Here is a 12647-nt window from a genome sequence, read left to right as displayed (position 1 = left end):
CAATCCCATCATGATATTGTCCCCCCCGTTGGGATGAACCCGGGAGTCCGCTCCCAGTCCATCCGCCACACGTTAGCACCCGACAACGTAGCCAACGCTAGCTAGCTAGCATTAGCTAACGCTAGTTAGCTGTCCCTGCCCCCAGCCAAGCTACTAGCCGACATAGCTATAGCCTGACTGAAGGTTCCAACACGCAACAACTTTCATCCTCAGTCCATCTGCTGAACGTCCTCCCCGTCCCGGCACAACCCAATCACCACACCCGGTACCGACAAGCCCACGGCACGCGGCGCCATCTCCTCCGCTCGGATGCTGCACATCTGGTTCTCTTGGCCAAGACATCCACTCGCTCCAGTGGACAGCGTCGAATAGACCCTGTACCTGGCTGTACCCCCTCCCCTCGTGGATAATACCGGTCTTCTTCACAACTCTCTACCGACTACCAGACCGACGCCAACCAGCTCCCCCTAGTGTTAGTCCTCCCACCCCACGATGCTTTGCATAAAAGTAATTGAATGAAACCAATAGTATATCTGCAGAGCCGCAGAGCCCGGAACACTATTCTACAAACGTGTCTAATGTGAAATATATAAGCATGTAAGCAAAACTAGATTTTAGGTCTGTGATGGAAAGTGATTGTTAAAAATTGTTTTTCTTTTTTTTAAACGAATAAAAAAAAAAAAAAAAATTCGAGGCCCCCCTTCCCGCGAGGCCCTGTGCGACCGCACTGCTCGCACACCCCCTGAGGCAACCCTGTGTGTGTGTGTGTGTGTGTGTGTGTGTGTGTGTGTGTGTGTGTGTGTGTGTGTGGTTGTGTGTGTCTGTGTGTGTCTGTGTGTGTGTCTGTGCTTGTTTTTGTTACCAGGGGCATTCATACCACCAAAGCCTTTTGTTGTGACTCTCCAAAGCTATGCGTCCTGTAGGCTACAGTACCACACTCGCTGTCACGCTACATTGTCCAGAATTAACCAGGATCGTCGGCTATATTTCTAAGTGAAATGAACAGAATTCACATGTGCATATAACTTTCCCCCAGCGGCATCGAAACAGGACTGTTTTGACGTAAGAGCAGACACTGTCCTATTTGTAAAATGGAAGCCATTATAGACTTCTCCCCAGCTGACTTTTGTCCTGCTTCAGTACTGTTGGGTTTTCCAAGCAGCTGACCTAGGTGTGTGCATCTGAGTTTATATCTTATACACTCTGTAACATGCATGGTCTTTCCCTAGGTATCCATACGTGTGTGTGTGTGTGTGTGTGTGTGTGTGTGTGTGTGTGTGTGTGTGTGTGTGTGTGTGTGTGTGTGTGTGTGCGTGTGCGTGCGTGTTTGTGTGAGTGCATGTGCGCATGCATCTGAACATAATATGTACACTGATCTCACTCCCTCCGTGGTCTCTCCCCAGGTGTCATCCGTACGGCCCTGTCCAACATGGACCGCGAGACCCGAGACCGTTACTTTGTGGTCATCCAGGCCAAGGACATGGCTGGCTCAGTGGGGGGGCTGTCTGGATCCACCACCGTCAACGTCACGCTCACCGATGTCAATGACAACCCTCCCAAGTTCCCACAGAGTAAGTACACAACAGGAATAGGTCATGTGTACACAGTGAGTTCCAGAAGTGTTTGAAAGGTTTCATGTAGGAACGGTGTACCAGAGGCAGTCTGATACAGTATGAGATGGATCGCTGTGGTCGTTTTGAACAGTAAAGATGGCTGCAACAATTAAACTAATAACGAAAAGAATAATGGGTCTCATTCCCCAATATTTCCCAAAGACTTCTCTTGGAAGACATATCCTGGAACCGATTGAGACAGAATCGACGACAAGTTCACTCTGAGTCCCCAACTCGTGGGGAAGATGTCTTAAGTGGCTCAAACGATCACAGCTGAGATACCGGCGATGAGGAATGTCACCGCTCTGAACATGAACGCACGTTCCTATCTAGGTCATTTCCATACCTCCAGGGTATTTATAAGGCAGGCTCTGTGCCGTGTGCGAATGAAATGATAAGCGACGGGCAGATTAGACACATAGCCATAATTTAAAACATAGATTAGGCGTTTTTAACGCTAACATTGAAGTGGATGGTGGCATTCAACAGGGGAAATCAACGTTAATCAAAGGCACTGATATTGTTAAATAATTATTATTTTCTTTTTTTTTTATCAAATTTTTATTATTATTCACATGAAACAAGACAACACATTAACCACAATCACAATACATAGAACTTCACAAGAAAATAACAAAAACAATAATAATAATACAGACTAACAATTATACAGACAGGAGAAAAGAAAACAGAGTTCAACCTTCTAAATTTAAATTCAATAGTTAAATAGCTGCCCCCCCATAATATCCCCAGCTAAACTCAAGATGACAAGACAAAAGACAAGACAGACAAAAACATTTCCTCCTCCCCCTCCCAAGAGACCGCCGGACTCACCCGAACACGCACCCCAACCCCGCTCAGCCGCACACTGCGGTCTTTACCTTCTCAGCTGCTGCGAACCACAGGTCAATTCCAGCCTGCCCCACCCCAATCACCCGGGCTGTGGATATCTCAAGATAAATCACATCCAATAGAGTTAGGGACCAGTTAATCATTGTAAGTTTCTCAGGCTCCTTCCATCTCATTGCTATTAGCTTCTTCGCTGCTGTGACGCCCGCTAGGACAACCCTTTTCAGTTGTACGGACGCGGGTAGTGTCGTTATATCGTTCAGGAGTAGCGTAACAGCTGTGAATGGGATAGTTAAGCCACACAGATCTGAAAGTTTGTCCGTTATTGACCTCCAGAAGCGGGCCACTGGTGGGAAATCCCAATACATATGCATATAAGTGCCAGTGGCCTTTTGAGAGCACAAAGTACACCGAGAGTCGGTTATCAGTCCCATAGCATACAGCTTCCTAGGTGTAAGATAGGTCCTATGAATATAATTAAAATTAATTTGCTGGTGATTGGGGTTGCGGGAAGATAATGCCACATTTGCCCAAACATCATCCCAGTCAAACTCGGGGTCCAACTCCGGGATATCCACACGCCAGATTGTATCCAATGATACATTTTTATACGTGGATTGAATTAAGAGCGTATAAAAGTCGGAGACAAACCCTCTGGATGTCGTCCTGTCCACTATGAGCCTGAGGAAGGGGTGTGGGTGCAAGGCTTGAGCCCACGGTACGCCATGCGCCCTCAGTGCTGACCTTAGTTGAAGGTAAAGAAAGAAGGACTCGCCGGGAAGATCATAAAATTCTCTTAAGTCCTGAAACGCACGGAGGCCGTTCTTATCATAAATATCCTCCAGAGTATGCACTCCCCTCCTTTGCCATTGAGGAATATTAACCGGCTTGCGTCCAACAAGTAATTGCTGGTTATTAAAAATTGGAGAGTCCAGGTGCCAAGGGCATTTAACCCCACACGACCTCTGTACATTACGCCACGTTTGGATCACGTGAGTTATGATCGGTCCATACCTCAGCCGGCATTTCGAAATAGAGACAGTGGAGTACACTACATCCTGCAATCTTAGCGGAGATACCGCCGCCGCTTCTAAGGAGCGCCACGATACAGCCTCTACAGGGTCTAGCCAGCACATCAGAGGTCTCAGTGAAAAGGACCAGAAATAAAGTTTAAAATCAGGGATTGCGAGGCCCCCATCTTGTTTTCTACGTTGAGTAGTAGCCCTTTTGATTCTCGGGCGTTTGTTATTCCAGATAAACTTAGATACCATCGATTGTACCTTGCGCCAGTGGTCTATTGGAGGGGGCAGGGGGAGCATTGAGCTAATAAAATTTATCCTAGGCAGGATGTTCATTTTGATTATGGAAGCCCGGGCTTGTAAGGAGTTAGGAAGGGACGACCACCTGTCTAGATCCTGGCGTATTTTATCATAAGTGCCCGTGAAGTTGTACTTAGTAGTTTGGTTCAGCGTGGGGAATATCTCTATGCCCAAGTATTTAAAATGTTCTACTATGGGGATATCAGCTGGTAGTCGTACCGCCTTGGCCAGTTCATTAAGAGGTAGGCAGGCTGATTTGTTCCAGTTAATCTTAAAACCTGACAATTTACCAAAGTCGTCGATTATCCTCAATAATTTTGTGGCCGACCGGGAGGGGTCGTCCATGAAAATCAGCAGGTCATCCGCATAGAGAGCAATTTTGTGTGGAGTATTGTTGACCATTATGGGGACGATGTCCTCCGATTGCCTAATAAATTGGGCCAAAGGTTCGAGGGAAAGCGCGAACAGTCCCGGGCTCAGAGGGCAACCCTGTCTAGAAGATCTGGAGACTGGAAAGAGTGTGGAACAGTTTTTGCCTGTCAGTATCATCGCAGACGGCGAGGCATACAGGACTTTAATCATATGAATAAAACTCTTTCCAAGACCCATGACCTCAAGTACCTTCCACAGGTATGACCACTCAAGTCTGTCAAACGCCTTCATGGCATCCAAAGACAGAACTGTGGACGGAGTTGTATTGTCTTTACTGTTATCGATTACATGCAACAGCCTCCTAAGATTATCTGCAGCCAGACGCCCCGGGATAAAACCAGTTTGATCGCAGTGTACCAATACAGACATAAATCTCTGCAGGCGACGGGCCAGCACCTTGGCAAACACTTTTAAATCGGCCCCGAGAAGACTCAAGGGTCTATAGCTACCACAATCATTGGGATCTTTGTCCTTCTTGAGAAGTAAAGAAATCAACGCCATATTGACATCTCTTGAGAACTCCCCTTGTTCGATAGCGTAATTGATCATATCGAGCATCAATGGACCCAGTTGGTCCCAAAAAGCTAAATACACTTCGGGTGGAATACCATCCCAGCCTGGTGCCTTACCCCTCTGCATTTCAACAATCGTCTCCCTCAATTCTACGAGAGTAATCGGTCTCCCCAGTTCCTTGACCTCTTCCTCAGAAATGTGGGGTATCTCAAGCCCGCCAATGAACGATTCAAATTTAGAGTCATCAAGATTACCCTCTGAGCTATATAACTGTGAGTAAAACTCTTTAAAAGTGTCATTGATCTTTTTCGAATCAGTAGTGACTGCACCCTGGCTCGTTCTAATCGAGGGGATATCCGAGAAATGATCATTTGAGCGTATTTTCATTGCCAATAGATGGCTAGGTCTGGAGCCGTGAAAATAGTAATTTTGTCTTGTCCTATGTATCAAGAACTCAGACTGTTGTTTAAGTATGGAGTTTATTTCTTTTTTGACTATCTTACGTTGTGTGTTTAGTCGTTCATTATAGTTAGTTTGCAAGGATGCGTATAGGTCCGCATATAATGATTCCAGTCCTTCTAGCTTTTTTGACCGGGATTTTCGCAAATTGGAGGCAAATAGTGTGACATGACCTCTGATAAATCCTTTCAATGCGTTCCACAGGACCCTGGGGTCTTCTACTGTGCCAACGTTGATCTGCAAAAATTCAGCTAGTTTACTCCTGAACTCAGAACAGAAGTCATCGTTCTTTAGCAAGGTCGAATTAAAACGCCATCTGGGAGCTCTTGCGGAGAGCCTGCCAAAGGTTGCCGTAAGGAAAATCCCCTTGTGGTCTGAGAGAGCCAAGGGAACCAATGAGACATCGAAACTATCAAACATATTAGGGGACGCGAATGCATAGTCAATTCGAGAGAAGCTTTTGTGTCTGGCTGACAGGTGAGAGTAATCTTTGAGGGTGGGGTTGCATAAGCGCCAAAGGTCTGTGAGCCCTGTGTCTTTGGCCCACATCCTAAGGGCCTTAGAGGCCCGTTTCTGGTCGCTCGTTTCAGAGGGCCCGGACCTATCCATCTCCGCATCCCAGCACGCATTAAAATCGCCACCCACAATGAGAGCGTATCCATTAAGTTCCAACATATTCTTCGTGATTGTATTATAGAACGCTGAATCAAATGTGTTAGGAGCATACAATGCTATTATAGCCATCTTCCTATGCAAGAATTCAACTTTTGCTATAGTAATCCTTCCCTCCGTGTCCGACCATACATCCAAGATTTTGATATCAAGGTTACGTCTTGTAACTATGACTACTCCTTTCGTCTTATCATCGGCTGAGGATGAGGAGATAACGTGATATTGCCGATTTGCCAGTCTTGACACGTCACCTACCAATAAATGCGTTTCACTAAGGAGAGCCAGGTCAATATTTCTTCTCTTCAATAGCCAAAGGACACTGGCACGCTTGTGTGGGGCGTTAAGCCCTCCTGCGTTCCAAATTAAAATATTCAATTTAGCCATGGTCGAGCTTGTATAAATGCGTAGAGAACATACCATTGCAGCCAGGCTGAGTACAGTGGTGCTGATCCCGGCGGGCCCGGACGGTCAATCCCAGGAGTTCAGAGGAGGAACGATTACACACATATAAGACAACAGTACATAAAACACATAAAAATACCACCCCAGTTACAACCCCCCCTCCTTCTACTCTAAACCCTATCCCACCCGTCCTATTATAAGGCCCCCTATACCCACTCTCCAATCCCCACCCTATGCCCCATCCCCTGAGGATGGTCATCTTCTTATCACTTCCCACTAGAGACATGGATCAATAAGACGCTCCCCACTCCAACCCCCCTCTAGATAAACCCCTGAGTAAACCCCCACTAGTCCAATAAACACAAATAATAATAAAAATAAAATTCAATAAAGATATCGGTCGAAACCCACCTGAGCACTGGCCCCAACATGAGATAACCATAATGGTAAAAATAGCCATTATTAAATAATAACTCCACATCAACCTGCAGCCATCTATTTCCGAATCTGCGCTTCAACGTCGCATTGTTATGGCCCAAAAGGGTATAGGAAAATTCAAAACGAAATTAAATTAAAGCATCCCAGCCGATAGTCTAAGGCAGGGTCGGGTCACAGGTTAATTGTGCAAAATTGTGTGAACAGTGTCAATTAAACCATGACAAAAAAAGGAAGGGAAAAAAAGGGTTATGGTCAAAGTGCACCCCTTTAGCTGTCCCTCTGATCAGGCACAACGGCTGAAATGACATAACCTATGTAAGAATAGAATTAAACACATTCATTAATTAATCCGGGGATGGTAATAGGCAACACCTGACACCACCTGTTATCATACATTGTTTCAATAAAGATATCGGTCGGAGCAGTTAGTCCAAGGTAGGATCGAATCACAGTTAAATTGCTCATTCAAATGCCATTAAAACAGCGACAATAATTATTATATAATTACTCAGCATCAACCCTGTAACCATCTACCTTGGAGTCTGCATATTAATGTCGCAACGTTATAGCATAAGTGGCTCACGGAAAATTCAAAACAAAATTAAGGCGAATCAGCAGTTAGTCCAAGGTAGAATCGGATCACATTTAAATCGCGCATACAGATGACATAAAAACAGCGACAATAGGAAAGAAAAAAGAAAGGAAAAGAGGGTAATGGCTAGAGTGCAAGCCATATAACCATATAGCCATGAAGTGCAAGCCATACCCGACCCAACCTGTTATCATATATTGTATATGCATATTCAACCGACCTTGGCATCTACTTTGGATCCCAAAGCTCAAAACAACCTGGATATAAAAATAAAAGCATACCAGAAGTTAGTTAGGGATTCGGTCACTCTTGAATTGTGCAAACCAATGTCCCTTTGAACAGCAACAGCAACCAAAATACGTAACCATTAACGGGTCTCGAATGTCTCAGCGCAGACTATAGACGAAGCCCGCTGGCTGGCTAGCCCGAGGCTAGCGCGTAAGCTAGTGATGAATCCGGATAGCACGTTAGCCTATTATGTACATTGTTCAGCTAGCTCGTTAGCTTCCAAAGAGGCGATACACAAGTACGACCATGAGGTCAGCTTTAGCAAGTAACAGAAGTCATTGGGAAGCCCCGCTAGTTGGATGGGCAGAGGACAGTTAGCATGTCTGGGCATGACAGCAAGTGTTTGTGAATAGTCGACCTAATCAATGTATATAGGCCCAAACCGCCAAGTCACTCACCCTCCATAGATATCAAGCAACAGACTCGGGTGTCTCCGCGAGATATTCCTTCGCTTTAGCCAACGACCAAAACAAACGCTGACCACCGACCTTCTCCAACACAGATCATTTCGCGGGAGCGAATAACGTGGGCCTCAGGCCTAGTTTCCATAGCTTAGTCAGGACCACCTTGTATTCGGCTCTCTGTGCTTGAACCTCCGGTGTAAAGTCCTCGAAAATGGCCACTTTGTGATCGCCAAGCCTCAGATTACCCCTTCTGGTACGAGCCGACCGCATGATGAGTTCCCTCTGCTGGAGTCTGTTCAGCTTGACTATGATGGGCCTCGGCTCTTTGTTCACGCCGGGAGAAAACCTGCCCGCTCTGTAGGCCGATTCGCAGATAGGAGGCAAAGGGAGGACGTCCGTCCCTAGTATCTTCTGCAGCAGTTCGGGCACGGTCTCAGAGAGACGGCCCTCACCGCTGGTCTCCGGTACTCCAACAATCCTGACGTTGTGGCGTCTATCCCGGGACTGCATCTCCTCCATTGCCGACTGTAGTTTGTTGACTTCAGCCTGCCTAGCCAGCAGGGCGGATTCGAGACCCGCCATCTTCTCACACTGTAATGATACCTCCGTCGTTAGCATGGCTATTTCGTTAGCATTAGCCGATGAGGCAGCGTGAATCGTCTCCATCTTGTCTGTCAGCGGGACTACCGCCAGCCGTATTTCTTCCGATATCTCACGACGGAGGCTGACACAGAAATCCGCCAACACTTTCTTCTGTGCTTCAGCGATGCGTGTCTCAGAGTCTGCGTGTAGCTTGGTCATGACCAAGAGCACAGCTTCGCTTAACTCCCCGACAGCGGGAGACAGTGTGGCTAGGCCCGGCGGTGACGGCTTGCTGGTTGTGGCGCATGGTTTCATGGCTCTGGTTTCCACCCCCGTCATCGTAGAAAGTCGAAAAAAGTCGATGAATGTATACTAACACGACGACTTAGCAAACAAATAAAAAACAAATAAAAATAAAATAAAGACTAATGGGGAGAAACGTATATTCAGCACGGTAGAAGGGAGCTCATGTGAAACACGTCTACTCCATGATCGCTCAGCTCCGCCAAATAATTATTATTTTCAATCATTTCACAATAATTGCATAATTGTGTTTGAATATCTGAGTAATTAAAGTAATTATGCATTTGTCCAAAATAGCTGGTTCAGATATGGTTAATCCAGCTGCCCTGTGATCAGATGAATCCATATTATTTATTTTTCCGACATCCGTGTAATTTCTTATCGTACAAATATTGTCATATTTATTTTAATTATGATTAAGTAATTAATTCCAAGGAGGCCTGTAGGGTTGACATGAAGGAATCACTATGATTCCTCCCAAATAAAGCCAATAAGAACATGGAGAACACAGTCTGTCAAGTTAATAAAATGTTCAATCAATCATAAGTGTGCTCCTCAGCACTCTTAAATTCTGCTCTCAGCCACGGCCGAATCCAATCTCAGGGACGTTTGGGGAATCTGTCTTTCAGCCCTAATATGTCGCAAATACGCCTGAGAGGACATTTCTCGTCGTAAATCCGTTCGGGAATGAGACCCAATGTTCTCTGCCAAAAAGCAAGGAATCATGCGGTTAGCCGTTTACATGGTAGCGAAGGACTTTGTGGTGGAAACCACAGGACATGTGCAATTGAGCCTCGTCTAAGTGGAAAACATTTTGATCACATAACCAAAGTGACTGTTCTGAGTTGTCCTTAATTCTGACACATAATTATGAAAGAGAAATTATACGCTATGTATGACCATTCCAAGAGATAGGGGTCAGTTCTTGTTACTGTAGTCCCTGTTATCAAGAAGGCGTCAGAGGTAATCCACTTTTGTTTCACTTATTTTTCTTCCACCGGCTACAGTGAATTAAATTATTCACCTTCAAACCTCTACCAGCCAAATTACATATTTATAGTAGAAAATAATCTGGTTGTTTACCTGCTTAAGTGTAGAAAAGTCTTACCAGCCACAGACAATATTAACCAGCGTTTAACTGGTGGCTGGTGTTGATTTATGTATTATGAATGAATGAATGATTTTATTTCTGTGTTCTTTTACAAAGCATAGTAGTAGAACATTAAAAAAATTAAGAAAAAATAAAATGACCGAAAAGGTGTAGGCTGAAGCCGAGGCTTATAATTGCCTACCCTTTTTACATTACATTATTTAAAAAAAAATTGTGTGCAAAAACAAAAGGTTACAAAAGTTTCATAGTTGTATGTACAACGGTTTTATATTTATGTATCACCTTATATTTGAGTAATTTCTTAAATGTATGTAGCGAACTACACATTTTTACTTCTTTGTCAAAGTTATTCCATAGTTTTGCCCAGATATACTATACCAGATATATGAGTACTGGCTGAGTGTCCTGCTCTTCGCCATCGAGATATACCTCATCTCCAGTACCTAGTGTACTCCATCAACAAATAAAAAACAATACACCCAGCACCTGCCAGGCCCCGCCCTAGTGCTACGTACTATATAGCACTAGGCGTGGTCACCACTCGCTCTTCCTCGGAAAAAAACGTTTCCCAATAAAAGTTTCCCCAAGGGACCTCAGGGCACGCTAAGAGCAGGACGCTCAGCCAGTACTCATATAACTAGGTTATATACATAACCTATCGTTATATAGTCGTACTGGCGAATCGCGCCCTGCTCTTCGCCATCGAGATATGGGGACAGAGCAGACGCGAGGACCGACAAATGCACCCCCTGAGGACCCGAAAGCCCACATCAGGGGGGAGGGGAGTCCCGTCACCCCATCCTTCCTAATGAAGAGGGGGCGGCAGTCAACTCCACCCGAGTGCGAACAAGAGGGAACTAGAACCTCTTGAACGCACAGCACAGGCGGAACCACATGTGACACAACACATTGTGGCCCACAACCACACACTCCTGCTACCCCACCAAAGGACGGGAAGCAGGAGAGGTCCCAGACCTCAGAACCGCCTGGGAGACAGAACCCCCGGTCATGGCCATGAGGTAAAACCTTACAAAGGGACCCGGTGAGGACCATGAAGCCACAGCACAGATGTCCTCCACCGAGGCCCCACCCAGTAGGGCGGCAGAGGCCGCCACCCCACGAGTGGAGTGCGCCCTGACGCCCCCAGGGGGAGCCAGCCCGGCCAACATGCAGCAAAGGGCAATGCCCTCGCACAACCAATGGGACAGGCGCTGTTTCGACAGTGCCTTACCAGCACGAGAGCCACCGTAACAGACAAAGAGCTGATCGGTAGCCCTGAGGCCCTGAGTACGGCTGAGGTAAATCCCCAAAGCCCGGACCGGACATGACAGGTGAAGGCCCGCCTCCAACTCACTAGCGTGAGGAGGCAGATGAAACGCCTGAACCATAATATCCCTGGAGCAGAAAGAACTCCGGATATTTTTTGGCACGAAGGCTGGATTAGGCCGCAGAGTGGCACCGCTATCGGAACGAATAGACAGACACTCGGGCCGCACCGAGAGAGCACAAAGCTCACCCACGCGTTTAGCGGAGGTGATGGCCAGCAAGAACGCAGTCTTGAACGACAGGTGTCATCTTCGTTCATCTTCACTTGGTGAAGATGCGGGGAGCCAGAGAAAAACCGAACGGCAGCCTCTGGTACTCATACGCTAACCCTGTAAAGGAAGCGTAGGTAAGCCCTAGGACGGAAGATCGGGGATGCGAATACGCATCCTACAGGTCTATGGAGAACCAGACCCCCACCTGACAGTGTTCAACAGGTAGGAGACGATCCAAAAAATGCTGAACCTTCCCATGGGACAGGTCCAGCATGGGTCTGACACCCCCCCTCCCGATTTCTCAGGCACCAGAGAACACCGGGAGGAAAACGCCACGACGATGGCTTGCTTCGTCCACAGAGATTGGATCTCGTTGACCAGGGCCCTGTTTCATGTACGTGGTTCAACTAAGTCGATCAACATGTCCATTATCCAGCTTCAGTTAACCCGATGTTCAAAGCCGGGATTTTCCTGTTTCACAAAGGAGGATTCAGTCTCGTTAACTCAAGCCAGACTTGAGAGTCAGGCTCAAGTCAGGCTAGATGCGCGCTCCCGTTTTAGGTGGAAAGCCAGCACGTATCGATGGCAGAGACCCTGATTCTCAACGGCATTGATTGATTAATTGATTTAAGACTTTATTGACAGATTGCAATAGGCTCAATCGCCTCGCCGACAAGTTAAATGCGTTATCTATAGGCTAATTCTAAGTCCCTCATTACCTCAATCAATCAGATTATATTTCTTTAAACTTGCCTGCTGGATTGAATAATCAAATGAGATCTTGCTAGCGAAAATAACTAGTTAACTGTTATACAGAATTACGAGACGGCTTTCTTGCCCATTGATTGATGTATAGTCAATGCTTAACTTATCTCCAATGTGGTCCAACGGGTTGTTCTTTTGACTTCCACACGGACGACCCGGGTTCAAGACCGGGGTCCTTCTTTTTGCAATATAGGAATAATTCAATTTGGTGCACGTTGAGAGCTATATAAAGAATGACATCCTCAATGCATGTAGATTTATAATATTTTAACTTAAAACCAGGCTACTTTGGCGTATAATCATTAATATTATATTAAAAAAAATCATATTGGAAACACCGGGATTTGAACCCGGATCGCTAGGTTGG

At 46.0% G+C, this 12647-nt stretch overlaps 1 protein-coding gene across 1 annotated transcript in view; it reads left to right on the top strand.

The window, feature by feature from the left end:
* Positions 1-12647, top strand: part of LOC311239439 (cadherin-18-like) — a gene marked incomplete at both ends in the record, with an annotated part of 794617 nt that overhangs the window by 361919 nt on the left and 420051 nt on the right. The window contains 1 exon segment of the mRNA XM_084327744.1: positions 1404-1571. Coding sequence (XP_084183870.1) covers positions 1404-1571 — 168 coding nt within the window.

Source organism: Notolepis coatsorum (assembly GCF_963971535.1).
Source record: "Notolepis coatsorum genome assembly, chromosome: 13".
NCBI lineage: Eukaryota > Metazoa > Chordata > Actinopteri > Aulopiformes > Paralepididae > Notolepis > Notolepis coatsorum.
Note: the sequence above shows the minus strand (reverse complement) of the source record. Positions and strands in the feature narration are given on the sequence as shown.